The sequence below is a fragment of the Anopheles merus genome, chromosome 2L (genome assembly GCF_017562075.2).
Source record: "Anopheles merus strain MAF chromosome 2L, AmerM5.1, whole genome shotgun sequence".
NCBI classification, from domain to species: Eukaryota; Metazoa; Arthropoda; class Insecta; order Diptera; family Culicidae; genus Anopheles; species Anopheles merus.
In genome coordinates this window covers 5325908-5353340 of record NC_054083.1, presented here as the reverse complement: position 1 = coordinate 5353340, position 27433 = coordinate 5325908, and the positions used below count along the sequence as shown (strand labels likewise).

Genomic DNA, 27433 nt, shown 5'->3' with positions numbered 1-27433 from the left:
CCTTAAACTGCACCAAGTTAGGGAGCCGTTTTAAGGGAAATAGCTAAAAACCCCGATTTTAGAACTCGAAAATGTCAATTGGGCTCCGCTATACGCTAAAATCCGAGACACGATGTTGTGATCGGTCCGGTACGATAGCGTGTATCGTATAATGACTGTATCGAAATTCTTGCCTTCACGAGCAAGTAAACCAAGAATTCATGCAAGAACACACTCATCGATACACCTCACACTTGTGCAACACACGATTCTTAGGGAGGTGACACATTACAATCCACGTCCTGCCGACTTTTACGGCCGATGCCGAAGAGGATCTCCAATATAATGTCAAATAAGAGGCAAGGAAATGAAGCAATTAAACTGAAAACACTGCAATCTTTCTCCGAGTTACGAGACACTCGAGTTATGCGAATTCGAGATATGAAATTTTTAGTTTTGGTAGTTAATAAAAATATAAATTTGCTCCAACAATTATCAAATTCAAAATAAAATGCAGTTTTACTATAGGTTTGAAACTGCTAAATACACAGAAATGACCGAAATTTCTACACGAATTGTATGTAATAAGTAGTATTGTACATTATTGAATTTAATCATAAATAACTTTTTATTCATATTTCGTGAGTTTTGGACTACCAAAAGAACTTCCCTTACACTTTTCTGGATTTGAGATCCGAAGTTGCGGAAAAAGTTCTAGTTGAAACTATTCAACAATTTAGAACCTTTGTGGTTATCGATGCAATCGTAGCTATTGCCAAATACGACCCATATGTTTGTTTTCATCATATTCGCAATCGATTCCGTTAGGGTAGTCGATTCTGATTTCGAAGCCGATTCCGAAACCGATTCCAATTCCGGAGCCGATTCTGATTTCGATTTATGAAATGATTTTAGAAACTGATTCCGGACCTGCGTTTCGGAATTGATTCCAGAAAAAAACCCTCCGACCAAAACATTCCAACAAATTTTTCCCATAATACCATAATGGCTTTGTACACCGTTGTATGTTAACACGTTCAGCCCTAGTGAACTTTCCGTATGCCAGTGGTGGTCCCCAGGGACCATCATTAGTCTTTTGGTGGGGAAAGAATAATCAGCTAAGGATTTATGGTATTGGGTGGCTCCGAACAGCCAGGTGAGCTTAAAGAGTGTTCAAAAGTAGCTTAAAATTATTTACTAGAGTAAACGGTGGTACCACATTTTTTGTTTGTTTTTTTTTTTATGGAGACTTTGAGCCAAAGTGTACGTTTATGACAAAATTAATGTCAAATTATGCTACATGCTACATCCTGCTTAACATTCCTAATCGTTGATATTTTGAAATTTAATTGTAGTTCACGATTATGAAAATCATGAAAGCAAATCTTCGGACCAATCGAGCAATTCGTCACAGCCTGTCCCTACACATGGTTCAGCGAATAGTATTGTAAAAAATCATCCCTTGAAAAGGCGCCAGGTTCAATCGTTTGAAGAAAAACTACAAGCTCCTAATGCAATTGCAACGGATGATAAGGTATAGCTGAATTCAGTGGCGGATCTTACAGTAGGCGGACTAGGCGGTCGCCTGGGGCTCCGTAGATAGCTAGTCTATAGTATGCCTATGGACAAAGTACTACTGACAAGGGCCCCCGGAAGGATGGACGTTGAGGCCCCGAGGCTGGCGAATCTGTTGCACCCCCCCCCCTTTCCCCAGCAATTTTTTTTTTCAAGTTTACTGTTTAATATCCTTACAGCAAGCAGTGCCAATACCACTCCCTCCCCCTTCCCCCTAGAACACCATTTACAGGGGGCCTCAATTCGTCTTACCGCCTAGGGCCTCCGATACCCTTTATCCGCCACTGGCTGAATTAATTTGTTCTTATTGACCAAATGAAGCAATGGTTAGCAATAATCAATAACTATTCTTAACATTATCATTAGAGTTCACTAGAAGATCAGTCAAAACTGCTAAGAAGAAGTAATGATTTGCTAGTGCAATCTTCGACCGAGTCTCTGTTGGAGATGCTGAAAGCGTATTCTGGATTGAAGGATTGCGATGACAGTACAACCGCTTACATCAGTGCGGTAAGCAATCGATGAAAGTGTTTATTTTTCGCAAGGGTAACATAACACAATGCTATTATCTTATCAGATTCTACACGAGCTATATGTAAGAGTGAAGAACTCTAAAGGCAGTTGGCGTGGTACAGTTTTGGGTGCATTGTATGGACTAGTGGAGGCCTCTTCATCCAAGATATTACTATTGGTGGCCAGCACAGTTTTGGCTGTAAGTGCTATAAACGAACAAATCCAATAGCGGCTGTTTCGAGTTGTTTTTATTTATTTTTTTGTTTGCAGATGAATGTTACGGGAAGCAATCTGACCGGTGCCTGTAAGCTGGTGTTCAAGATCGCCCGTAATGAGAATAACGACAATTTGTTTATGGATAGTGATGTGCCCGGTATGTATGCACTCCAAACGAAATTGTGAATGTTTAGTTATAAAGGATAGATTGGACGAAATTAAATCGATTTCTTTTTGTTTCGCAGAACTTCTAGTTGATGGGCTTGGACGTGCATCACCTATAGAAGATTCAGAAGCTTGCATATACGGTTACGGGGCAGTACGGTTCCTTACTGGCTCGTCGAACGGTGCAAACAATACCACAGCTAACGGTTCAGATGTAGGCAACAACGTTCGTTCACTTGCTGTTCGCTTGACTAAACATGGTCTCTGCCAGCTGATGGTGTTGCATTTAAAAATGATCAATGAAATCGCATCTACTACACAATTAGCAGGATCTCCACTGCACGCGTTGTTTCAGCTTTCGGGGGCTTTGCGCACATTAGCTGGTAATTATTGTGTAGCTGTTCCCAGCGCATGTCACTTATCGAACCGTTGTCATCAAAGGCCCGATAAGAAAGATGAGAATGAGGATATTGCGCAGATCGAACAAGCTGTGCCTTTGCTGGTACGTGCGGCTGAGATGTGTATCAAAGAGCCGGAAGTGCAAGCTAATATAATTCGAACGCTGAGCGTTCTTTCGGAACGGGCGGAATGTTGCGAACGTTTAGCAGTAGCTGCCGCACGGTTAGGAATTTTGCTTGGATCCGTAATACAAACTAGTCAAACGGTGGAGAAAGGATTAGCTACATGTAATCGGTTGGGTTACATTCTCGGCAACGTAATGGCGCGCTGGGATACAGCGCGTAACCAATTCTATTGTTGTGATGTGTCGTGCGATGCTTTGTTGGAAACGCTAGAGTACTACGCAAATAAAAGCTTTACGTTGAAGAATCAGATGGGAGACTCTGTAGCACAAGTGTTGACCAAATTGATACGAATACTAGCAAACATGTGTGTGAATGGAGACGTAGGTTACGGGATGAGCAGGAGGTCACCATTGGGTGAAATTCTTTTGAATATTTTGCTCAAAGTGAAGGACCCTAAGGCAAGTTGATGAGCAATGTTTTAGCGACCCACGTATTTATGTTAAGTATGAAACAATGTGTTTTTTCCTTTTTTTTAATTTTTTGCAGTCTACAGAATTGGATGAGCTCTTGTTCGCAACGCTGGGCGCTTTGCATAACCTTTCGTACTACTATGAACCGAGCGACACAGACGGGGCTTCGTACCAAATCAATGCTGGAAGCATTGCAGAACGGATGAAAGACATTTGTGGTACGTTGTGCTCCATTCTGGGAAGTGATCATAACCCTGCCCGATCGGAAGTGGCCCGTGTACTAGGCAACATGACCCGCAACACGGCAACACGTCAAACGTTCTGCGAACAGAATGGGATGAAGATCCTGAAACAGTGTTTGACATCAAAAAACGACGAACTTATGGTTACGTCCTGCGGTGTTCTGGTGAACATGCTCGGTGATTGGTCTAGCAGAGTTCCATTCCACGAGATTGATGGTCCCACCATACTGAGGCGTTTGCTACATAGAGGCGTTAATAACCGGGACTGGATCATGGCAGGAATTGCGTGCCAGGCTATATGGAACTATTTGATAGATACGTCTGATATCATGAAATCATTGGGACAGGTGGAGATTGACTTAATTTGTGGAGCATTAGCAGAAGGATTAGGTGAGCAAAGCACATGCGATCAATACCAGTAAAATGAATAGCAATGAAAAAGAATGAATGTGTAATTCCCGTAATTATTTTTTTATTTATTGCAGATGAAGACAATTTATTTGGTGGCAAGGAGCCTGACATCTTTTGGGAAGACTTTGCTCCAGTAGCAACAGATTTATGGGAGCGATTACAAATGTGCTTGTCAAACGAGAATTCTCCTTGTGAGTCTTCAGATGAATATGTGTGAAGAAGATGTGAACTGGGCTTATCTACCATCGCGATGAAAAGATTTAACCTAGACCATTGTAGGTGAACCAAAATGTGTTTTGGTTTGGTACCGCACCCGATTGCTGAATGTTGACGTTAGGGTCATGTTTCATAGTTTTAAACACAGAGCCGGGAAGAATTAAGAGGTTGGTTTGATAAGTGACGGTACCACATTACCGAACATAATGAACAAATCAAAAACCAAATCCCAAATGCAAGTACATAATTAAATGAAGGGTTGCTATCTATAACGTTTTTTTTTAATTTGTATTCCAATGTAATGTACAATTTTCTTACAATCCAGGGAGAAGGAGTCGAAAATATCAATTTGAACGTAACACAATGGATGGATGACGCCACACTGTGAATACACAGCGTGGTATTTTCCACAAAGGTAGCATCCGGTGATTTTCAAAGTACGCCCCTATGGGGTGAAACACTCATAGGCCGAGGGGCCATGGGGATTCTCAACGCTCATTTTCTCAAGCACTCATGAGTGCTTTTGAGAAATCCTCGTTCTCAGCGTTTGTCGAATCGGAACAAAATTGGTTTTGAGAATCTTTGAGAATCTTTGAGAAAGTTGAGGATGCAGCGATTGGCTTATTGAAATAGGAGCAATTGTGCTATTCGTTTTTCGGTAATCACTTTGCACAATGTATTCAATGTTTATAATTAAAAAAGTAAAAAAAAACATGCGATAAAAATTTATTTTCTATTTAAAGCTTCAAACAAAGCTTGAGTGGCTATATCAGTTTCTCAGAGTGAGAAAAATAGACGACGGCCACGGGCTCGCGCCTGAGAACAAGTTTTGAGTGCTTGAGAAACTTAAATGAGTGCTTGAGAATGCCCGTCCGGCAAAATGAGTGTATTTTTTGTGTGATTTGAGTACCGTCCCCCGTTAGCAGTTACTCTTGGAGGAATGAGTTACACCCTTGCGCGAGCCCTCCCCCTCCTCACCCGTAACGCACGGTGCGCTCTGCAGTTCTCAATGTGTTCGTGTTCTTTCCAGTCATGCTACCAACACATCTAAAGATATTTGTTTCTTTTCTTTCTCGTTTTCTTTCATGCATAGACACGATCACAAATACGCACTTATTCAAACAACAAACACAAACACGGTCATGTTTTATTTCATTAAACACTTTATTCAAACATAAAGTACACTTGCCATAAGGAACAACATGCCCGTCATGGGTTCAATCCCCAAATAGACCGCGCCGCCATACGTAGGACTTGACTATCCTGCTATGGGGGGGAATCAATTAGTCACTGAAAGCCAAGCCCACAAGTGGAGTATAGGCAGGCCTTGACCGACATCGGTTGTTGAGCCAAAGAAGAAGAAGAAGAAGAAGAAGAAGAAACTACACTTTCACAACACATATTGAATCCTTCATACTCACGAATGGCGTCATACTGCAAAGTACCGGGTCGAGCCAGACTGCGGGAAACTTGTCCACAATCTGCGTTGCCTCTGTTCAGCAAATTCTTACCTGTCGATCCACGCACTGCATGTGCGTCTGTGCACATTGTATGTTCACTTCACACTTCACCAAAACACACCGGCGCACGAGACTTTGAACGAAATGCGCATTAACGCACGAACACTGCGCGCGGGACTTACCACAAAACGTACACAACCATCTCCGACAAAGCGTCGTGCTGTACTGGTGGTTTTGTACGCGTAGGAGGGGGGACATACGGAGCGATGGTTCGATGCTGTAGTGTAAGCGAGACAACACGATGTGACGAGCAGCTCAAAGTTATTGAGCTCGCTGAAAGAAGACACACACATTCACAGACGGCTCGTCAAAGCACGGTATTTGTATTGGTGTTAGTGAAGCGCGCGTGTAAAACAGAATGCGAACTCTCATCGCAGCGTGTTTCTCCTTGCTTCCTCAAGCTTCCTCATACCCCTCGGCCTGAATCACTCAAAATTTGGGGTCTCATTGTTTGCGTGGTTTTCTCAGCTTGAGAAAGCCCCGTGGCCCCGCGGCCATAAATGCTTTTGAGAAACCTACGTTCTCAGCGATTGTGAAAAAGGTTTAAAAACATGCGATCAAAAACTTATTTTCTATTTAAAGCGCTAAATAAAGCTCGAGTGGTTATATCAGTTTCTCAGAGAGAGAGAGAGAGAGAGAGAGAGTGGGGGAAAAACTAACGACGGCCATGGGGGTTAGCATCTGAGGACAAATTTTGAGTGCTTGAGAAACTGAAATGAGTACTTGAGAATGTTTTATCATCTTGAGAAAGCCCCATGGCCCTGCGGTCTTAAGTTTACGTTAAAGTCTAGATACAAACACGTTTCACATTTACAGGATCTGCAGTGATGAGTATACGAGGAACATTTCAAATTACGTACGTTAGAGTAATTCGCAGAAAGCCCTAAAGCACCTAGTTTCTAAGGATCTATGAGGAGACCTAATCTATGAAGCATACGGAGCAGCATATTGTCCGGGGGACATTGTCCGTACTCGCTCGTGTAATTTAAATTTTCATTAGCGCATCTGGCGGTGGCTGACCAAAACATTTTACCGAACAATTTGGAGCCGCTTCAGAAAATATGTTATGATTCTATTTTTTTTACTTATATCGCACCAGAAAAGTTTTGTAAAAGGTAGATACACATGTACTCCGGCCTTTTACGTGGTGGTGTAGGGCATTTCTGGAGTGAAGCATGCTCTTGATAATCTCTGAAATATTGGTTGTAGCAAAAGTACCATGACTGAGTGTGTGAGTATATTTTTCATTTACGCCTCAAAAATTATCGTTTTGTGTTTCTCAAGATCGTCTGTGACATGGACGGTATTCGGGATGACCCTTCTAAAATGAAAACTATTAAAAAGTTGTCACCCCAGAAGCACGTCAAACAACGTGATTCGTACCTCGAACTCATGGACTGTTACACTCGATTCGTTATCCATTTGAAGCAACTAAGCAATAGTGAGGTAATCGCATATGCCTCTCGTTCACTGACACTAACGGGGATGACTTCCTGCAAAGTGAAGGCCTGGTGTATGGCCAAATTCCTGTCTCGGATGATCTCATAATAGCGCATATCAACGAGCATTATGGCATTAGTGCCGTATACTTTGACGATTCAACGATTCCTTCAGTAATCAGTCACACACACACATGCATACACACATAAAGGTTTTTGAAAAATGTGGTTTACTCTAAGCTTCTAGCACCAGCATATCAATACATCAGCCAACAGCAACACGGATTCGTTCCTAAACTTTCGACAGTCACCAACCTGGTCTATTTTACATCTCCATGTTTGAGCAATATGGATAAAAGATTCCAGACTGACCTAATATAGACCGATATTTAGGCAGCAGTCGATAGCATTAACCAAACCATTTTACTAGAAAAACTTGTAACTAAAATATTAGTATGTTGGCTGAAGTCATACTTTGTTGACCGAACGTACACTGGAATCATCGAGCAATGTATACCTCAAAAGTTTGTTGGGTCGTCTGATGTTCAACAGGGAAACATTCTTGACACCCCAATTTTCATTTTATTCATTAAATAGCTGATTTACCCGGTTTCACACGGGAGAACATTATTGTATCGTTTTAATTGAAAATAGAAGAATATGCAATCCGAGGAGTAAAAACACTATTCCAATGATGTTATCCCAAAGCTTCGTTTTTTGTTATGTAGAGTAATAACCATAAGTCCAAATAGTCGGTCCCGTGGTACAGTCGTCAACTCGAACGACTCAATAACATGCCCGTCATGGGTTCTAGCCCAGAATAGACCGTCCCCCCGTAGCAAGGATTGACTATCCGGCTACGTGGTAATGAATTAAGTCTCGAAAGCCTGCATAGGCCGGCATGTCCGCGTAGGACGTTACGCCAAATGGAAGAAGAAGAATAACCGTAGGTAGTTAAGATCTGCCATAGCAATAATTCGTTTGGATACCAGTGAGTTTATTGGTTTATCCATACTTACTTACTTATTCGGCGCTACAAGAGCTTTGCGGTCTTGGCCTGCCTCAGGAGTGTCCGAAACCGCTCACGGTCTCTCGCCTTCATCTGCCATTTCATTATCCGGGCCTTAAAGGTGGACGCTTCCTCGGTATCATGCCATCTCAGTTTGGGTCTACCACGCCTCCTCTGTCCTTCTGTACGGTAGCTCGGCTCCTATATCAGGATAAACAGTTTTGAGTATCATGGACTCGATCCATGCTTAAATTGGGCACCTGACGGGCATTATTTTGACAATATGATTCAATTAATTATGAACTACATCAATTCATCCATGTTCTGTTTTAACAGTTTTTTCTCTCTCATTTTTCCGGTTTCGTCTTGTTTTGTTTTTGACGGCCAGCTCACTAACGTTACAATAATCCACTAAATTCGATGAGTTGGGCATTTAATGAAATGAATCCCTTTTTTGATTTTGGCAGTACTTCGCAGTTATTTAAACATCTTTGATATCCGTGATGTTTGTTATTCATTGAATGTAACAAATAAATAAATTAATAAATAAATCAAATGATTGTGACTAAGATGCTGAACAGGATTATGATTGTACTACGCTGGAAATCTGAAGCAGATTCTTTTCGAAGAATTGCAACTGTTGGCAACAGTGCTCACAACAGGATTGAGATGCATAAGCTGCCATCCGGTCACTATCTGGCCAGATGAAGTATTCTACCTAGGGGAGGCAAAAGAGACCCGCGAGGTCCAAAACCCTATAATTCTACAATAACAACATTTAACATTTAACCTCAACGAATCTTTCAACAATCGTCGAAGGTGGGTCACAGTACTAGCTCTCTTAAGAGAATTAAGAAGAGTGACACAATTAACATCCTCATGGCCAGTGGCGCGTTAAACGGTGGGCGGACTGGGCGGCCGCCAGGGGCCCCGGCGATATAGGGGGCCCCGTCATTGTGGATGTTCGACTTCGTATCGAATCTACCCCCCCCCCCCTGGATGGGACTTTTACCATCTATTTCAAAAAGACTTATTTTTAATTAATTCATTTTTCCCATCGCTTCACTCACTATATTTTGTCGAGGGCCCCGAACTGCAGAAAACCGGGGCCCCACCCAAGTAGCAACCGAAGCTTTTTTCTCCCAGTTTCAACCCCCTCATGTCCACAAACTGCCTTCGCTTACTATTCCTATCCCGTTTCTACATTCCACAACGTTTGTTGCGTTCTCACTCATCAGGGTGTTAGTCAATTCTCTCTTGCCACACGAAGAGAATTCTCCTGCACACTTCGTGTGTTTGATTCTACCCATCCCTGTTGAACACACGTCATTTTCTTCCATCGCACTCATCAGGGTGTTTGCTCTTTTCCATCCAAGCCAAAGAGCGACTTCAGTGTGCTCTGAACCGTGGACGTGAGAGTGTGTGTTTGTGTGCTGCGTGAACTATTTTTCCTGCGTGAAACACTTTCCATACTGCGCCATCCGCGGTGTTCTTTCTGCTTTATCGGAGGACAAATTGTTATCATCTAATTGTTTCGGTAAGTGTCCTTTTCTAAGTGTCTAGTGTTATGTGACATTTATTCTAATTAAAACATTGCACTTTACATGTTTCAGATGTGTGCTGCTACCGCTAGCTGTTCTCCAAACCTCTTCAAATTGCGACACTGTGTGCACAGGCGTTCAAGGTTCAATTGATCCTCGAGCACAAAGGTAAGTTTGTCACATCTTTAAATCAAGTGTAATTTTTTTAACAAAGTGTGTCTATTAATTGTGTACTTTCATCAACAGCCTTCATACAACACCGCGGTTGAGGCGCGTCAAATCTGATGACATCTTTCCTGAACCAAGCAGGCTGAACACGCGCACCACCACGGGCTCCAGCGCGGTGTGAAGAGGAAAGAAGAAAAGATAGAATTGGAAACAGCCGCGCCAGGCTTCCAACCACCGTGTGTGTGTATGTAAGTATGTGAGAACACATGTGTGAATCCTCTTGTGGGAACTGCAAAAGAAGAGAATAAAGAGTGTGAAGCAGCTAGACTGCCGCAACCAAATCAAGAGAGTGAATTCTCATTTCAATCCGACAAACTGGGAGAGAGTGATGACATGCGAGAGATAATAAAACTAGAAACACGAGAGAGGGCCACACGAAGCGCTTTCGGGTTTTTTCGCCTTCGCGCACATTTTGCTTTATGCGCGCGACTAAGTGAGCCTTGATGAGCGCGATGGCTCCCATACAAAGGCCTTCGGCTTTGCTAGCTGGGCATACTACTCAAAGCAGAACATTAAATGTTCTAAGAAATCTGCCGATACTTGCACCAAAGTCGCAAGCGAAGAACGCTGCGACACGCGCGCACAGCTCAAATCAATACCTCATCATCGTTGGCGCAAAGTATTGGGCAGAGCGAGAAACCGTCAATTTTTGCTGGTGTGGGTGGCCTGTGCACGAGACACCCAAACCCAAAACCACGCAGAGCAACTTGCTGCTAAAATGGAATGCACAGAACGCTGCGCTTAACTACCACCGAAAACCCGTTACACAACACAAGCATACAACACACCCAAACAAAAATTTAAAGGCCCCTACAAAAAATTTCAATACACCGGCTCGTAGCCGGAGAAATTAGCAGGAAAAATTGACACCAAGCTCGCGTCGCTTTAAAAAGCCTACGAAAGTCGTTTGGTCTACAGTGCTTCAGTGGGTTGAGGTTTCTTTCGAGAAATGGTTAAATCGATGTCATTGTGTGCGCTCTTGGCTGGGATGAACTGTCCTGTTCTTGTATACGGGGCCCCTGCTACCGCTTTGCGATTGTGTGCCGAAAGCAGACAGCTGTTTCACACGAAAAATGGTATTCACATTCCTGGCCTGGTATAGTGGATTGTGTGTGTCTTTTAATGCAAAAACTAAAATTTTCATTCTGATCCTAATCGAACACATCAAGTTTGTGGACCGAAGAGAAGGGGAAATGGGAAAGGTTTCAGTTAGAAGGAAGGGGGTAAGGGTATAAAAATACTCAAGGAACCTATGGACCATGTTCATTTATACAGGCGGTCCCCGAGATACACGGTACCTCTTACACGCGGATTCAGAGGTTCCCCGTTTTCTTAAATTTGATAGTTCTTTGAGCAAATTGTACTGATTTTACTCATCTATTGTAAAATGCCAAATAATTTCTGTTTTGATCGGATGTTAAAAACTATTTCAAAAGGTTTGAAACTGTTATTTCATTCAGAATCATATCAAATAATTGATTAAGTGGCTAAAACCACCCCCTAGTTGCAAATTAACACGAAAATTAGTGATATTTTGGCTAGAAATCACGAGATTCGACTTACGCGGAAATTCGAGATACGCGGTTTTTTGCCGCCGTTTTCGGTCCCCATTAACCGTGTATCTCGGGGACCGCCTGTATATGGTTTTTATCGACTATTTCAATTTTTGCGAATACAACAAGACCAAAAACCGTTACAGCTGCATCTACATACAGCCATATACAGCCATAATATGAAGAACAATCTCCATTGCCTCGGCCATTTGGGGGCCCCGTTGATGATCCCGTCGATTGAGGGGCCCCTTCCATTTGGTGTTGTCAACCCAATATACCCCCATTTTCCCTCCGGGTGTTATGTTTACAATCAGATTTACTATTACTACCAGACCTATCAGAGGCATATTTATTTTACTTATCAGAAGCAGAAAACATTTGCCTTTTTAACATGTGCAATATTTTTGTTTACCATGTGCACCTTAGTTGGAAGCGTAGAACGCTGCGATACATGCCCAGAGCTCAAAACAATATCATCATTTCATCATCGTTGGCCCAAAGCGTTGGATCGAATGCATTGAACGCTACACACGAGTTGGGTAAAGCGAAAATCCGTTACAACAGCTGCCTCACGCAAACTACATGCACATACGACATTAAAACACAACGGTTCGTAGCCGTAGAAATTAGCAAGAAAAATTGGCTGACACCAAGCACGCTCTTTTTATCTGTTGATGTTTCAGTGTCGATGTGTGCGCTTTTTAATTTGGCTTGTGTCTATGTTATCTCGCAAAAACTAAGAACTCGTGCCCCGGCTAACCTTTGGGGCCTTAGTCAAAATTGTGGACTGGACGAAGTGATGGTAGAAAGGCAAGCTGTTGAAGGGTTTGGGTAAAATTTGGAAGGGTCGACGGAAAGGAAATATCGATATGAATGATCGCGTAAAAATTGAACTAATTAAGCTGTCGGCAGCGGTCGGCAAAGTTCGGCCCGCCACAATATGCAGTCAGGTCAGGTCTGAAAATATTGGCGCGATTTTGAAAGATAGGAAGATCCTATTCATTAAAAATTAACTGAACATATTTTAACATGACAATTCATATCGTTGAACTCTTCCAAATTTGATCACCATAACATGGATTGTCGGACCAATCAATATGGTCAAATTTGAGGAGAAATTAGAAAATAGAAACGAATAATTCCATAAAAACCTGACTGTTGATTTTACGAGAACAATGATTACACACTATTGCTTTTTAAGGATGCAACGATTTTCTAGGAGTATTTTTTAAGGAAATGCGCTAATATTTTTTTCGAGCTGGCTGAAAAATCTTTACAATCAATTTTAGTAATTGTAAGTTAATAAAACGAATTTGAAACTTGCTTGGATGATATAATAATTTAAGAAAAACAACAATATAACCAATCGCATTATTTAATATCATAAACCAGTTATTTTGTGTATTAACTGTAATAATATAATAAAGTATGTGTAAAAAAAAAGCATTCTCCTGGCCCTCAACGCTCGATCATTTAGAAAGCAGCTTATCTAAAGCAGTGTCCTCCAACCTGAGGTCCGCGGATCAATTTAGACAAACATACTGCAATACAGGGTATTTCCAGTTACTTTCGAATGAAAATATTGTTTTCCCGCGTGCAAGAAGTTATCGCTCTGACCGATTGAAAATGAAGTAATTCCGTAATTCGAAGCAAGACGGTACTTCAGTATTCATTGTAAAGGTAAACACCAACGTAAAAGCAAAATTTTGTTTTCGTGTTATGCTCACGATCACCATTTTAAATCAAATCGTCCGTACTATGAAACACGAGCTGGAAACTGTAAAGTAGGAAAGAAAATATCGTTTAGAACCATCGTTCTTGTCAATAAAAGACAAACGTAACTAGCTTAGCGAAAACGATAACTTTCCGACCTTTAACTTCTTTTGAGTATAAATAAAACCAACTCCGATCATGGCAGGTCAGATTTGTTCGGATTGTCAGGATAGGACTAAGCCCATCCATCATCTATCGACTTCTCATTTAAGGAGTTTACTTATGTCCTCCTACCCAAGGTAAGCCCTCTAAACTCCAACGTTTTAAAGGTTTATATGATCGCCTAGACGATCAAGTGTCGAAAGTCCGCTTCGAAACAGTATCCACAGTACCCAAAATTTGAACATACCACAAAGCCTTTCTGATAATACTGATTGTTTAGTCATTGATATCGATTAAAAATTGGCGAAAAAAAGTATAGAAATTGGGGTTTTTATCGATGCGCAGGATGGCAGTCCATTCTGCTCATATTCATTTCTGTTTCATAAAGTTTTATACAGATGTGAACTGTATTTTGTCGAAACAAGTTTGTTGATTTGGTATGCACTCACGGTAATCATGAAATTTCAGCAAGAACAGCAAAGTGGTGTGAAGATTTTTCTCAACCAAAACGTTAATTCCGCAAGCCGAATATGCACCTAAAATTTTATCGGGGTGTCTGTAAGTAACCGCTTACCCAAATCAAATTTTTGTTCATCACGAGCAAGCGAGCATCGCATTATATTTTCTTTTGAGGCTCAAACTGACTTACATGTCGTTTTGACAGAATAAATAAATGCATTTTCAGTAATTTGTTTTACAAATATTCAGTGAAACGACAAAACCATGTATTACTCAATAACTTTCAGTAAAAAATGTTACTGCAACAAACTTAGAAAATTTGCAGTGCATGATTCGTACACCATTTAACAACCCCCCCCCCCCCCCCCCTCGATGGATTTGGTGGGATGGATATGGAGGGGCCCGTCTACCATAACGCCTAGGGCCTCGGAGAGGCTAGACCCGCCACTGCTCATGGCAAATATTGTATGGCATGAGTTTCTGTTTTGGCTTAGGTACGGACAGGCAGTGGACAATTATCGATGGAAACTTTCGAGGCAAGAATCACAAGGCAAGAGTAAAAATTATCCTAGAAAGCAAAACAAAAGGAAGCAACACCAGCGAGGCAAGATTGATGGAAACTGGACAAATAATACGTATCGTATATTTACAATAAACAAGAGTACAACTTTGAAAGAATAAAATATGTACATTCCTTATTGTGAATATTTTTTTATTATCAAATGTATTATTTTGATGTGATTATTCCATCATACGTTTGTTGGTGATAAATAATGCTTAAATTATGTCACTATACATAATTTGAAGTTTAAACCAAACACAAGCCACTGTTAATGCTATACTCGTACCGTCTGTAGTCGTCTAGTGTGGCGTTTTTCCGGAATTGTCATCGGCTTCTTTAAATTGAATTAGTATCACTAAATAAGTGGCAATCGCTCCGCAGTACTGAAAAAAGTTAATAAATTGAACAAATTATTGGAAAAAATAGATATTTTTTCATTCCAGGAAATGTTAAAATATACAAATGAAACAAACCGATGTTATAATTCGTCTGTCAATTGTACATAGTCCACAAGCGGTGAAGGAAAAGTTGCTGGCGATCAACTGCTGCCAAAACATGTTGATCTAAACGTATAATAAATTAAGATTATTTAATTTTAAAACGACCTAACGTTCTAAATTACGCTAAGACATACACTCTCTATCATTTCAACATCTTTGCAGGTTCTCCTTAAGCTGTTTATAATGGTTATAGTACGATTTGACTGAAAGAATTTAGGTTGATTAGGAGTATGTGTGTTACTTTTGCTACACTTTAGGGTGAATTTACCTCTACATTAGTTATGTGACAGGGTTCAATGGTTAGTAAAAATCTAAAAATATGAATGAATAACCACAATGCCTGAATCCACGCAAATACTGCATCCTGAAATAATTAAAAAGAGCAACACATTTAACCAAGCTACGGTAACAAGCGTCATAGTTGAAATGCACCTTGTCACCAACCAACTCAACCATCAAAAAGTAGGACGTGGCGACGAGATGTAGTAAGCACGACCCTAGCACCGCCAGCAAAGCAATTCCAAATGTCCTGAAATGATTATACACAAAACAGGGAAATTTAAGATAATATGTAGATGTAAATTTCCCGGCATTGCTTCGGTTCACTTGCTTCGAAACCAACACTATACAATATGAAAGAGAAGCATGTATTACGGCAAGATCTTCAATTATTTTTCTCGATGATAAGGTTCGCTTCCTATCAAATCCTGAAAATGAATGGTGAAAGTTGAGCTACTTCGTATCAATGGCCATTTAGAGCTTGAGTTAAGCAATACCCTACCATGCGCCACGTTTGATACACACTTTCGGAGGTCAACATCGATGGGATCTTTTTTGTCGGAATCTAAATTGATGGATGAGATTTCGATGCGCGATGTTCTGCCAACTGAAATGATAACCAAGGGATGAGAAGTACGGCCAAATGATGATAAATCTGTATGAGCGAGAGTCGTACATTCGGGAAACATTTCGTACAGCGCCACATTCAAGTGGCGAAATCGATTACCAATGCCCAGTGCAGCTTGTGCGAACAGGACATGAAACATCATCAGTATGTAGTACAAGCAGTAAAATGGAAAGTAGCCTAGTACGTTGGCACCTAAAATAAGACATTACAATAGTGCAATAGTGAACAAAGATTCCAATACAGGGGAAACCATGAAGAAACTTACTGGAATTACTGTTTTCTTTCTTTATCTTATCGGCAATGCGATACCATACCCATATGTCCAGAGCTGGCAAAGCGAAAACAGGAGTAAATCAATGTAAATAAAACTCAACTCTTAGCGAGTTTGTTGTGAGTCTAGTTGAGGGGAAGAGTATAATCTTACAGAGTGCTCCAGTAATGATGAAACATACTAATCCTAGCATGAGAATTCCTTTCCGTCGTTGCCTCCGGCTTCGGGTACTTTCCTTCACGTACAATGACAGTATTTCATCGGCCTCGTACATATTACGATTTGAAGGAGTGTACAATGATTGAAACAAATATTAGAAATATATGGTAAAGTGCTGTACAAATGTGGACAAATTTAGAAAACACTTAAGCGGATCTCACTTCGGTTAACCGTCGATTAAGCTCACGTACAAAATGCAGTCCCCCTATTCCACTGAGTGTGCCACAAATGCAGGCAGACACTACAACTGACACGTCTAGAATGGTCACCACCTTAGAAGTAGCTGTTTTCATTCTGAAAACGAAGCTTTTTAACATTGTTAACGGGCTGTAACTATGGTCGGGGATGTACGACATTTAAGGGCACATCGTATGTCTTACCGTATAGGTTTTTTGGAAGTTACATCGAAAAATATTCCTTTGTAGGTGAGGCCAGCTGGTAGAATTGTTTGATAGTTGATAACACAAAATGATAGAAGTGGTAGAGAAAGGCTTATTTTATAGGTGCTAACAAATGGGTACAAAATGTATAAACGTTGTACGTACCTAAGCAAAACACTAGACCTACACTATAAACTATGAGAAACACGTTGCGCTTGTAATCCACTATTTGGCCAATAGGAGTGCGCTTCACTACATACGGTGCAAGACCAAATATTCTGCTCACGTAAAACACTACTTTAGTAGACTCTGATATTTCCATTACCGGGCTGTATCGTAGTATACTTGAGACTGTACTGCAAACGGCGCATAAAAATGCCAAACAAAGAAATTGAAACTGCACTATGATGCGTTCCTCGTGAAGCAGAACCCTTTTATAGCCTTAGATCGAGCCAAGTGCAAACACCAGGCTTGTAGGTATTGTTGTTTATTAGTTTTTTTCCGAGCTGCGTTTTACACGACTGCTATTAACACTCACTAGTTCAGGTTTTAAATCATACTGTTTACATTGGATTAGAGCAGGCGTTGCTCGTTATCCGTTATCCATTATCAAGTGCTATCGGCTGTGAGAAGAGCTGGGGCAAGGCTTTTAAATAATTATTTCTTGACAGTCCTGTAGCAGGTAGGTGGGAAAAGGTAAATATGAGTAACAGCAGGTTTCCTGTATGTTGGGTTTTCTTTATTTCCGGAGCTAGGTACGGACAAACAAAACCAACACTTTATTGTATAAGTGTGGGCATGTTCCATGTTGTATTAATGTTGTGTACAGGTTCTTTCATCGAAAGAAATACGGCTTCGTACAACAAACAACAAAAGGCTCATGCTATTTTGGTAAAACTTTATTAATACCAGAATAATAACACAGAAGCAGTTCGGTGCTATTTTCTAGAGACATGCCGGCTCCCACAAGTCCGAATGGGATCGATTATCATCTGGAACGTAGCGAAGAATATTCGCCTAAAATCTAAAAAGGCTGCAAAGGTCATGCTGCCGACATGATCAGCTAAACTTAACCTTCATTTCTATAACCACCTACCCGGATATTTTTTGCTTATTCTTTTTATGATAACTTTTGATTGGATTATTGAATCGATCCAAAAAATTTAGAATGCTTAGAGAAACATGTTTTAAGATAGTGGTAAAAAAATAAGAATTTTTCAAATATTTTTAATGTGCTTTAAAAAATAAAATCAACTTTTACCCCTCATAACCACTGTGGTGATGGGAATAATTGTTATTGGTTCGGTACGGGTTCGCGTCATAGGCCTGGTGGCAGCGCTGAGTTAGCACTTCGCGATTGGCGCGGTAAACTAATCGAACTTAACCTTGCGTAACAATTGAAATCAATGTGATGCGTAAGGTAAAAAAGCGGACTTCCAGTTATGCTAAACCGTGGGAACGACGTTATGCCACCTAGCATACGTTAACCTTTCGGATTGGGGTTTTGCTGACCGGCCAGCTGATACACGGTGCGTTTGTTGGAGACAGTAAAGCCTTACCTTGGGTAGGGGGACAATACTGCTCATAAATGAGTTGAAGGGACAAGATGTACGATCCTGTGTCAGATCAAAACTGGCCTTCTGTCCGTTCTGATCGCTTTATTTATACTGCCATCTTAAGAAAGCTAGCGCACATTTGTCCACCAGATGTTTACGCTCGTAACTTTCTCTTTCGCAACTTGATGCGCTTTGACAAACGCATGTTTGTCAAGAGGGTCGCCTTCCTGGTGGGCTTTTACAATTTACAATGTTTTGCTAAAGGTCTAAAGGTAGGGCTACATTGATCGTACTCTATAGCGTAATTTCGATTTTCACTAGCGCATCTGGCGGCGGCTGACTGAAGCATTTTGCCAAATAATTTGTAGCCGCTTCAGAAAATATGTTATTTTTCTATGTTTTTTACTTAAACTGGTCTGGAAAAGCTATTCAATTAATAGATAAATATGTTGAGCAAGTATTTCAGCCATTTTCGCATCAAAAAACGATGAAAAAACAACTTAAATTTGAGATCCGGCATGACCATTCCCTCGACGACCAAAAAAAGCTTCCACCAGCTCCCGCCAGATGCGCTATTGAAAATCAAAATTATACTACGGAGTACGGTCAATGTAGCCCGGCCTTAATGTGTTTCTTATTTCCTACTTGGGTGGTGCGACCACCATGGTAAAACACGGAACCGCGTGTGCAGTAAAGCACGGGACGCATGTGCAGTGTTTTACCCGTCTGTTAGCATTCATGCGTTAAGCGGGTACGCGATAGCATGGATGCTACACCACCTACCCAGGTAGGTAAAACATACAATAAAATATTTTGGTTTCGGTTAGTCGTTAATTTTATAACGATATGTACAGCAATGTATGTAGTTATATTTATAGAATCTATTCCAAAAGTTTTCTAGCTCCTAATATTCTTCTAAAGTCACATAGATTGAAATGATTGCCCCGACAATACAATGCTAGCAATATGTGCATTCTTTCTCGCTCAAAGAGCGATCGATCTTCTTGTGTCGTTGTGTGTGACAAATTCTCAAAACGAATGTTTTTTTTTTCGTTCAGTCTATGACACCGACAGTTATCTTGCATCTTGTTCGGAGCACATTTCAGTTTGATCTGTATGCGTGCCGAAGACCTAACCGTTCACTTTTTTGCATGCGGCGATCAGCCGCACACTATAATGAACTGAGTGTGCGGCATAGATCTCGTCACAATTGTCCCATGCCTAGTTTCGAGTCATATAATGGAATAGTTCAGGCGGTTAAGGGAATGTTTCAACCGGGTAATATAGTCGTGCAAGCATTCTGTGGAGGTGTGCTATCATATAATGGAATGTTGCAACTGAATATGTGAATTTTGCAAGCATATTGTGGAGCTGTCATCAGACTGTGGGTGGCGCTGTAAATATACCAAAACATTTTGGTTTATTTTACTTATTTAACATGTTGAAATTTGACTCTAAATGCCCCCTGAAAAAATTTGTTTTGTTTTTTAGAAAACAGAATCCGTATCACTTCGAAACTGTTTAAATCGGCACCCACAGTTTGATGCTCCACAGTATGCTTCCAAAATTCGCCTATTCGGTTGCAAAACTTCATCATATGATTGCAAACATCCACAGAATGCTTGCACGATTCCGCCGGTTTAAAACATTCTCCTAGCCGATTGAACTGTTCCATTGTATGACTCGAACCCCTAGAAGGGAACGACATGGATTATAGATCAATTTCAAGAAATAGGTTCTAAACCAGTTTCACTAAATGTTTCTCTCGGATTAAAGATAACACACGGAATAGCGTTGTCTTAAAAAAAACTTTGTGTGCATCCTGTAGATATTAAACATCCCCATAATTATATTGCGTAGCTCTGTAACCGTCGGCCCGGTTAACTAGGTGTATGAAAAAATATGTTAAAACACTAATCTTTCTATCATATGTTATATTTTTGCACTCAATTCCCTTCTATGGAAGAGATGGTAAGAACATAGATGACAGTTATAGAAAACGTTTCAAATCAATAGATATCATATAAAAAATATCACAACCGAGTATGCCCGGGATAAGGCTAAATATACAAGAAGCAAATGTTCTGAGCAAAATCTGCCGTTGTATTGAAAATACGGCCGAGGCCTTAATGTTGTGGACACACCGCTGTCATTCGGTGACATCCTCAGTGAGGATCGCGGCGCGAGAAGGACCAGACGTCCTCTCTCCGCATTGCGTGTGTGTGTTATTTATAATGTTCCGTGTAGCTACCAAACCAAAGATTGTTAAATACATATTCTCTTTGTACCGTATGATGTTCGTGAAATACTTCATTTTGTGCGGACAAAACTCATAATAATGTTTAATTGTTAAAATATAACAAATATCAGATAAATAAAGTAAATAGATACAAAGACTGCACAGTGTACACCAATGCAGCTACAATCAACAATAATTTGATATAAAAAATATAAGGAAGATAGAATAGACATTATAAAAGCAAAAGTACATTTTTTTGTAAAACTGAAATATTTTCATTGTCGCTACGGTAATATAGTTCTAACAAACATATGAAGTTAACTGAATTGATGTTAATGATGTTAATTATTTACTAGTTTAATTAAAATACACAGTTATGTTATGATACTGAATATAACGAATTACACATTATAAAATAAAATATTCAAATAAGACAAACATGGAATGCTGCCAACATAACATTAGAACATGAAGAATGCGCATGTCCGTCATCTGTCGAAACCTAACATCATTATTTTTACCTTCCTTCATTGCACTTTCACAATCAAATCAACTGGGGTGTGTTTAGTATCTACTGCACATATAAATGAAAGCTGCATTATCTTTGTTATATAGTCATTTATCGTCCTGTGAGGATTCGGTGCATATCCCTATCGATAAACGACGGTAGTCGAATCGTAGACTATTAGCTGTGCGCTTCCTAGCTTTGAATATCTGAATGCTATTGAATTTCTTATCAGTATAACAAAGTGAAAGTGATTATTTAGTGGCAATCTCGTTAGAATTTGGTGCATGTATATTGCTGGTGTAAATTACGAAAGTTCCGCCCAGTAAAATAATGTACGGTGCAATATAAACAGCTTTGAAGTATTTTCGTCAAAACCGTATTAAAAGGTAGGAAAGAAAACTGTTTGACACAACTAACACACGCCCTTCATAGTCGTCAAAATAATGAGTCGATTCAAATCTCTGCAAAATCCATATCGAAAAACAATTCATTTGTATTTCGGAGGGATTTTTTATTTATTAAAACGATGTCTTCTTCTTATTTATTAAACGATTAAGATGTATTATTATATATGTTACAAAAAGCGCTGTAAGCTTGAGCTTTGATGACGTAGTTGGATTTTAAGGATATTGAAAAACGTCCCAAAGAGAGTGTCAAACTTGTTAAGCGCCGGCTTCAAAAATCATCACAAATCTCCTAAGAAGGTGAAAAAACGCCATATAGTTCACTACATACTTTAAATCTATTGTTCATTGACTGGTTCATAGTCTATCGTCAATCTTTGCCTATCCGTTTGCCAACTTTCTGAAAAAATATTTGTGATTTTTTTATATAATTTAAAAAGATTGCCGTTGTATTAAGATTTGCGGAACAAATCTCGTTCGTTGCTTTGTTAAGCATGAAAGTCTAATCAATGAACTCCCAGTCCAGGAACACGCCTATACCTGGTCTCTGATACCTCACCATGAAACCCAACGATTGATAGCAAAGGATGAATCACGTTACATCCCATGAAGACGAGTATTGATTTTACGATGCTTGTCGATAGATTAGACGAGTTCATGGATGTGTGTCTGTGTCTAGGCCGCGTCATGTTGTCTAGGCCACATAGCATTGCCAATGTCGGCAGATAGAATAGTTGCTGTTTGATGGTTGTCCAGCGCTACTACACGCTTTTTAATAAAATATGGGTTTTGGTTAATAGTAATAAGATACGCATGTTTACATTTTGACAACATTTGGTGGTGGTTGATCAATTGCGAGCAAGCAATTTTCAATTTATTAGTTTTACTTATTCAACATGGTAGAATGTTCTTGTTTAATTAAATCTGATTGATGAATCAGACTCGGGATTTCTGCTAATAATGATAATTTTATTGCCTTTTGAATGTTTGCGTATTGCCGCTCAATTTGAGCGACCAGGATGTGACCAGGACAGTACTGTCAATATACTTTAATTGATATTGGTTGTACGATTCAATTTGCGATGGAAGTCTGTTGAATGAACGAACTAACTAACTGCCGTTAGGAAGCGTAGAGGTTATCATCACTCGTCTCCGCCGCCGTTAACATGTTCGTCATGACATTATTAGTCAGTCATATTTAAGACATTGGTGCGTCTTAATAGATGGCCATATCGCAGATAGGGTGTTCCTTTTATTTGTTTATGTAAATCAAGCCCCGTACTAGCAGCAAGCTGCGTAAATATTTACGTCATTCACAATTAAATTGAGTAAAACTGATTCTTAACTATATGCTTCAAGTGCATCATTTTCAAAACTTGCAGGTTAAAGATGATACATCGAATGCAAATCGCGGCTGTACTTCTTGCTACGGTGTTACTGTTAGTGAATAGCATACTTGGCGAAAATGTTACCTCTATCATACCACCGACAATGCAAAGTACGTCTGATATAGCCCACACAACCACCGGTCTAGCACATACGACACAACAGCATCAACATTACCAGTATGCAACATCGACTGTGCAGCTAAACACACTTCCTACCGAACAGACGGGCTCGTTTGCCGTTGGCCAGCCGGGTGGAACCGTCGCAGGATTGTATGTTAGACCCACCATTGATCCTATGTCCACACAGCAATCGACCGTTTCTCCGCTGTATATATCGAACATGTCTGCTTCCTTTGCACCGGCAACTCAAATATCCTTACGGCAAGATTTAGTCGATAGCTTGCCGGTCGACGTTTTGCAGATCGAGGAAAAGCAGCTTGGGCCGGGAGGGCCAAATCAGGCGGAAAGCGTGGGCATTCAGCGAGCGCTGTGTTGGCTGAGGGAGAAACGGTTGCCCGACTACAGTTGGGGCAACGACACGCACATGGTAATTCTGGCCAAAGAGTTGTCCGGTGCCCGCGACCCAACGGATAATGATAATCCTATACAGGCGGTATCAGACTTGGAGAACCTGTTGTCCATCAAGCAGATGGATATTGAGGTGTTGACGATGCTCGACCGGCATCATGCTACAGCGAAGCTACCGCATACCGATCACATTGCCAAGTACATCTTGGCCATGGGAGGTCTCTGCAAGGATGCACGTCATTTTTACGGTCACGATTTGGTAGCCGCACTGGAGCATCATGAGCATGATCAGGGACAAGAGTATGAGTTTGCGTTGACAGCACTAGCCATATGCAGTTCTGCCACACATGTGCGAAAGCGTCAAATTCGACGACTGTTGGACATAGCTAGCGGAGAGGTGAACGATGTTGGTAAGTAAAATAAGTAAATAATAGTTTATGATCCTACTATAGTTAAACGTAGTAAGATGTTTAACTTAAATGCAAATTGCATTGTTTTTTTTTTTTTGTAGATACGATTGCCATGGTGTTGTTGGCACTCCGTTGCATAGTAACCGATCATCGCCACCGACATTTGCAACATTTTGTTCGTCGTCCTGCTAGGGGTTTGGCTAGCTTGCAGGGGCCGCAGGGTAGCTTTGGTTCGCTGCGGAGCACGGCGCTAGCCATGCAGGCGCTGCAAGATTTGGAACCCGATCCCGCCGGCAAATGGAATCGAACTGCCGCATCAGAGTGGTTACTGGCTAAGCAACGTACCGACGGAGGCTGGACGGAGGAACCGCTGCAAGATGGACAGGTTAGCAAACGATCCGCATAATCGTGAGCTGAGTGGCTCTTTTCCCGTTCATAAGATTCACCGAACGTTCACACATATATTCATCCATTCATGGCTCTTCACGGGGAAATATGAACATTTGTAGAATTTTGCTCTTTTAGCCTTAAATTTTGCCAGCCACTGCTCGAGAAAATAGCAGCCATAATTATTTAATCCTTCGCTTATTTAACCGATTGTTGTCTGATAGGATCCTAGCATTGGCATCGGATTAACAGCTGATATCGTACTTGCGCTTGGTTGGCGGGGATTGGGAGCCGTTCGAGCGCTGCAATGTGATCACGTAATGCGCGAATCCAACGAACCTTCGGAAAATGGCGAGCCGAAGCTAGCTGCCCCGGTTGGGCTCGGTATATCGCCCGTAGAAGAGCTGGAACCAAGAAACGTTTCATATACGTACACCCTGTGGGTGGGTACAAACGAAACTGAGGAGTATTTCCTCGATTTGACGTCACCGAAAAATACAACATTCTTCCGAGCCATGAAGCAAGCGGCAGAAATAGACCCTAGGTACGGCGATAGCTGATGATGGTGCGGTTATACCGTTCCTTTATGACTGTACAAGAAACATAAACAAAAAAAAAGATCCTGTGTGTCGTGTGTATGCTAACTGATGTCTTTATGCTGCATGGTTTTCAGGTTTTCGTTTGAAGCACGTGAATGGCCCAACGGACACTACGTTCACACGCTGGCTGGAATGAAGGAGGAACCGAAAAGGTATATATGTTTTGGTCTAAGAGTGGCAAACGGCTAACACATGCGACCGTTTTATTTACAGCTATCACTTTTGGCTGCTATATCGCTTACCCGAAAGGCCAGACACAAAAAATCCGCCTGGTAATCAGCTAATAGCTCCGCTAGGTAAGAGAGTTTTGATTTTGCCTATACTCTTGTGCATACAGTAACTGTGCATAACTCAACATCTGTGGTTCGAGAAAATGTGCCATTTATACTGTATAAACTACTTACAGGGGTGGATGAGCTGTTAGTTGAAGATGGAGAACACTATCTCTACTGGTACAAAAAGCTTTAAGCTTTGATTTTCTTCGATTCTACAAATCTGAGAAGAATAGTAAGCAATAAGAAACAACAAGTAACTTCAGCGCCACCAATAGTATTGATCAACAGTAGCAGCGATTACAACAGCAATAAAGTATGTAACAAATGCAAATAAAGCGGTTGCAGCTTTCTGTATGAGACTGGAAATGAGCAAAGCTGCAGCATCTCTGAATGTAGGTTAGATGATCAAAAGTACACAACATCACGAATTTTGCGATGAGCAATGTTTCCAACTTTCCAGCACAACATACGATCTAGTTACAAAGTTAGGTTGAATATGAGTGGTCAAATGCTCAAACCGGTCCGATCACGCGTCAGATGATACATACAGATGATACTGACGCTTCAAGGAACATCGTTTGCCCAATAGTCAGGTTAAGATGCTGACGAAGAGTACTCCGTATAATGAAAAATAATTGCGATTAACGTAGTAATACCATATAAAGTATATGTACCAGAAGAAATACGGGACGGAGGAAGGAAGATCATGTGAATCAACAGTCTTCTCTCCACTTGCAGGCAAGGGACGGATGAGGGAAAATTAAATAATATGTGGACCATCCGTAAATGAGTATAAAGGAAGAATCTAATGAAGCTATGAACAAACACGATATATTGAGCCACCTTACAATCCATAGGCGGTATGAACATGATATAACCGTATACAAACAATTATACAAAATATACATAAATATCTATATACAAAACCGTAAATGAATATATATACACATATACATATACAGCCGTAAAATATACATATAAATACAATGCAAATGCCGAAGCATGGTAGGAAAGCTAAACAATGGTAAAAACAAAACTAACCAGAAAGCCATCGCTTGTATGGTCAGCCAACAAAAAGCAAAAAGGTGGGCGCTTTTGTAATTGCGCAGGAGTTTTTTTTTTATTTGGCTAATAACGGATCTAGCGAAGTGAATTATTGCTCAAGCAGCACCAGCAAATGATGCACTCCAAATTGACAATAATTAAAGCATAAAGAAACAAAACAGAGAAAAAACGGTTCGCTAAACGGTATAAGGAACGGTTCTAATCGAGTAAATAATACGTTAAGATCACGAACAGACACCAGCAATGTAGGACTGTAAGAAGTTTTGTAGCCTCAGTAATAGTGATCAGGCAAAAGGGAACAACAACATGGGTTGAGATGAAGCGAAACGCGTTTTAGTGCATTAAACCAAACACGAGAAAGAGTACAGCAAAGCCAAGTAGTAGATTGTCTCGTTACAATGATGCTAAGTCGGTAAGTTTAGTTGGCGGAATTAGAAACTGGTATGGTAAATGTGGTGGGACTGGGATTCTTCTATTCATGATGTTGTTTGAATTTGCTAGCCCTGTCGCTTTATTACATTATAACATCTACAATGTCAAACATCGTAGCTGTATGTTTGTGTTGAAGACAATATACAGTATGACCTCACTAGGAGGAATAAAGATTCCGTACCAACTAGTGGATGTGCAACTCGATGGTTGGGTTGTTTGGCAGATCGCGAATGTGATGAATAAATACGAAACTGAAAAATTTTGTCCTCCAAACATTTTTAAACCAAACTCAAATTCATCGCAATGGCTTTCATTAAAAGCTCTACGACTACCATTCCGGGATTTCTTTCTGTCAAAGCTACCTCGTTGGTTGGATGACAATTCCACTATTGAGGTGTCAGCTAGTAAACATTCCAACTAAAAAAGTCCCAACTAGTGAGGTAATACTGTAATTTACATTATGCTACGCAGCTCAAATGAAGTTAATGATGGCAGTGATCTGATATTGCAAGTAGGAAACTTTACCTATAATAATATTATTTGCTGCGATCATGCATAAACTGTTATTGAGTTAAACAGTAAGACACTAACTATGTTTCGACATTCCTAAGTGCAAGCTAATTTGAATAGCTGATATGTTTCCTATCTTAATAAAAGACAACAGCAAGCCAACAAAAACGCAACACGTAGGGTCCATCACGATACTAAACAACAATTCCACATCCCAACAAAACAGAGACGTCTTAGGAGACCGCGCTGAAAGTAACTTCATATAGAATTATTAGCAAAGCGCTAATCTAGCATCACATAGCATGATAGCAAATAAGCAACGCAATAAATAATAATAAAAAGCTATTATTGTATTGTC

General features: G+C 40.5%; 3 protein-coding genes across 6 annotated transcripts in view; 2 read left to right on the top strand and 1 right to left on the bottom strand.

Annotated features, from left to right (window-relative positions):
- Window positions 1–4408, top strand: part of LOC121592699 (armadillo repeat-containing protein 2) — a 9256-nt gene extending 4848 nt beyond the window's left edge. The window contains exons 3-9 of the mRNA XM_041914405.1: window positions 1335–1513; window positions 1921–2064; window positions 2132–2266; window positions 2338–2440; window positions 2529–3430; window positions 3519–4074; window positions 4170–4408. Coding sequence (XP_041770339.1) covers window positions 1335–1513; window positions 1921–2064; window positions 2132–2266; window positions 2338–2440; window positions 2529–3430; window positions 3519–4074; window positions 4170–4312 — 2162 coding nt within the window. The 3' untranslated portion in view covers window positions 4313–4408. The remainder of the gene's footprint in view (window positions 1–1334; window positions 1514–1920; window positions 2065–2131; window positions 2267–2337; window positions 2441–2528; window positions 3431–3518; window positions 4075–4169) is intronic.
- Window positions 4329–27433, top strand: LOC121592700 (uncharacterized protein CG3556). Of its 3 annotated transcripts, none has more exons than XM_041914406.1 (7): window positions 4329–4478; window positions 22864–23807; window positions 23909–24192; window positions 24419–24738; window positions 24868–24945; window positions 25007–25089; window positions 25200–27433. In XM_041914406.1, the coding sequence occupies exons 1-7, from the start codon at window positions 4420–4422 to the stop codon at window positions 25259–25261; spliced, it is 1830 nt and encodes a 609-aa protein (XP_041770340.1). In that variant the 5' UTR covers window positions 4329–4419; the 3' UTR covers window positions 25262–27433. The 3 variants fall into 3 exon arrangements, with proteins under 3 accessions (XP_041770340.1, XP_041770341.1, XP_041770342.1); XM_041914407.1 differs by lacking the exon at window positions 4329–4478 and adding an exon at window positions 21104–21463 and having other exon boundaries at window positions 25200–27432; XM_041914408.1 differs by lacking the exon at window positions 4329–4478 and adding an exon at window positions 21104–21463 and having other exon boundaries at window positions 22841–23807; window positions 25200–27432.
- On the bottom strand, window positions 14363–17254 carry LOC121592701 (gustatory receptor for sugar taste 43a). 2 transcript variants are annotated; one of them, XM_041914409.1, is made up of 13 exons: window positions 16940–17254; window positions 16775–16829; window positions 16556–16700; window positions 16329–16440; window positions 16170–16232; window positions 15953–16096; window positions 15779–15883; window positions 15608–15704; window positions 15430–15526; window positions 15266–15361; window positions 15132–15200; window positions 14971–15060; window positions 14363–14880 (listed from the first exon to the last, which is right to left on the bottom strand). In XM_041914409.1, the coding sequence occupies exons 1-13, from the start codon at window positions 17094–17096 to the stop codon at window positions 14797–14799; spliced, it is 1314 nt and encodes a 437-aa protein (XP_041770343.1). In that variant the 5' UTR covers window positions 17097–17254; the 3' UTR covers window positions 14363–14796. The 2 variants fall into 2 exon arrangements, with proteins under 2 accessions (XP_041770343.1, XP_041770344.1); XM_041914410.1 differs by having other exon boundaries at window positions 14364–14880; window positions 16556–16688.

Coding starts and splice junctions, on each gene's coding strand:
- LOC121592700 (XM_041914406.1), top strand. CDS start 4,420: ATGTTGACGTTAGGGTCATGTTTCATAGTTTTAAACACAGAGCCGGGA. Junction 24,739..24,867: donor GCGGCAGAAATAGACCCTAG/GTACGGCGATAG, acceptor CATGGTTTTCAG/GTTTTCGTTTGAAGCACGTG. Junction 24,946..25,006: donor ATGAAGGAGGAACCGAAAAG/GTATATATGTTT, acceptor TTTTATTTACAG/CTATCACTTTTGGCTGCTAT.
- LOC121592701 (XM_041914409.1), bottom strand. CDS start 17,096: ATGGAAATATCAGAGTCTACTAAAGTAGTGTTTTACGTGAGCAGAATA. Junction 16,233..16,328: donor CATCATTACTGGAGCACTCT/GTAAGATTATAC, acceptor TCGCTTTGCCAG/CTCTGGACATATGGGTATGG. Junction 14,881..14,970: donor ACAGACGAATTATAACATCG/GTTTGTTTCATT, acceptor AACTTTTTTCAG/TACTGCGGAGCGATTGCCAC.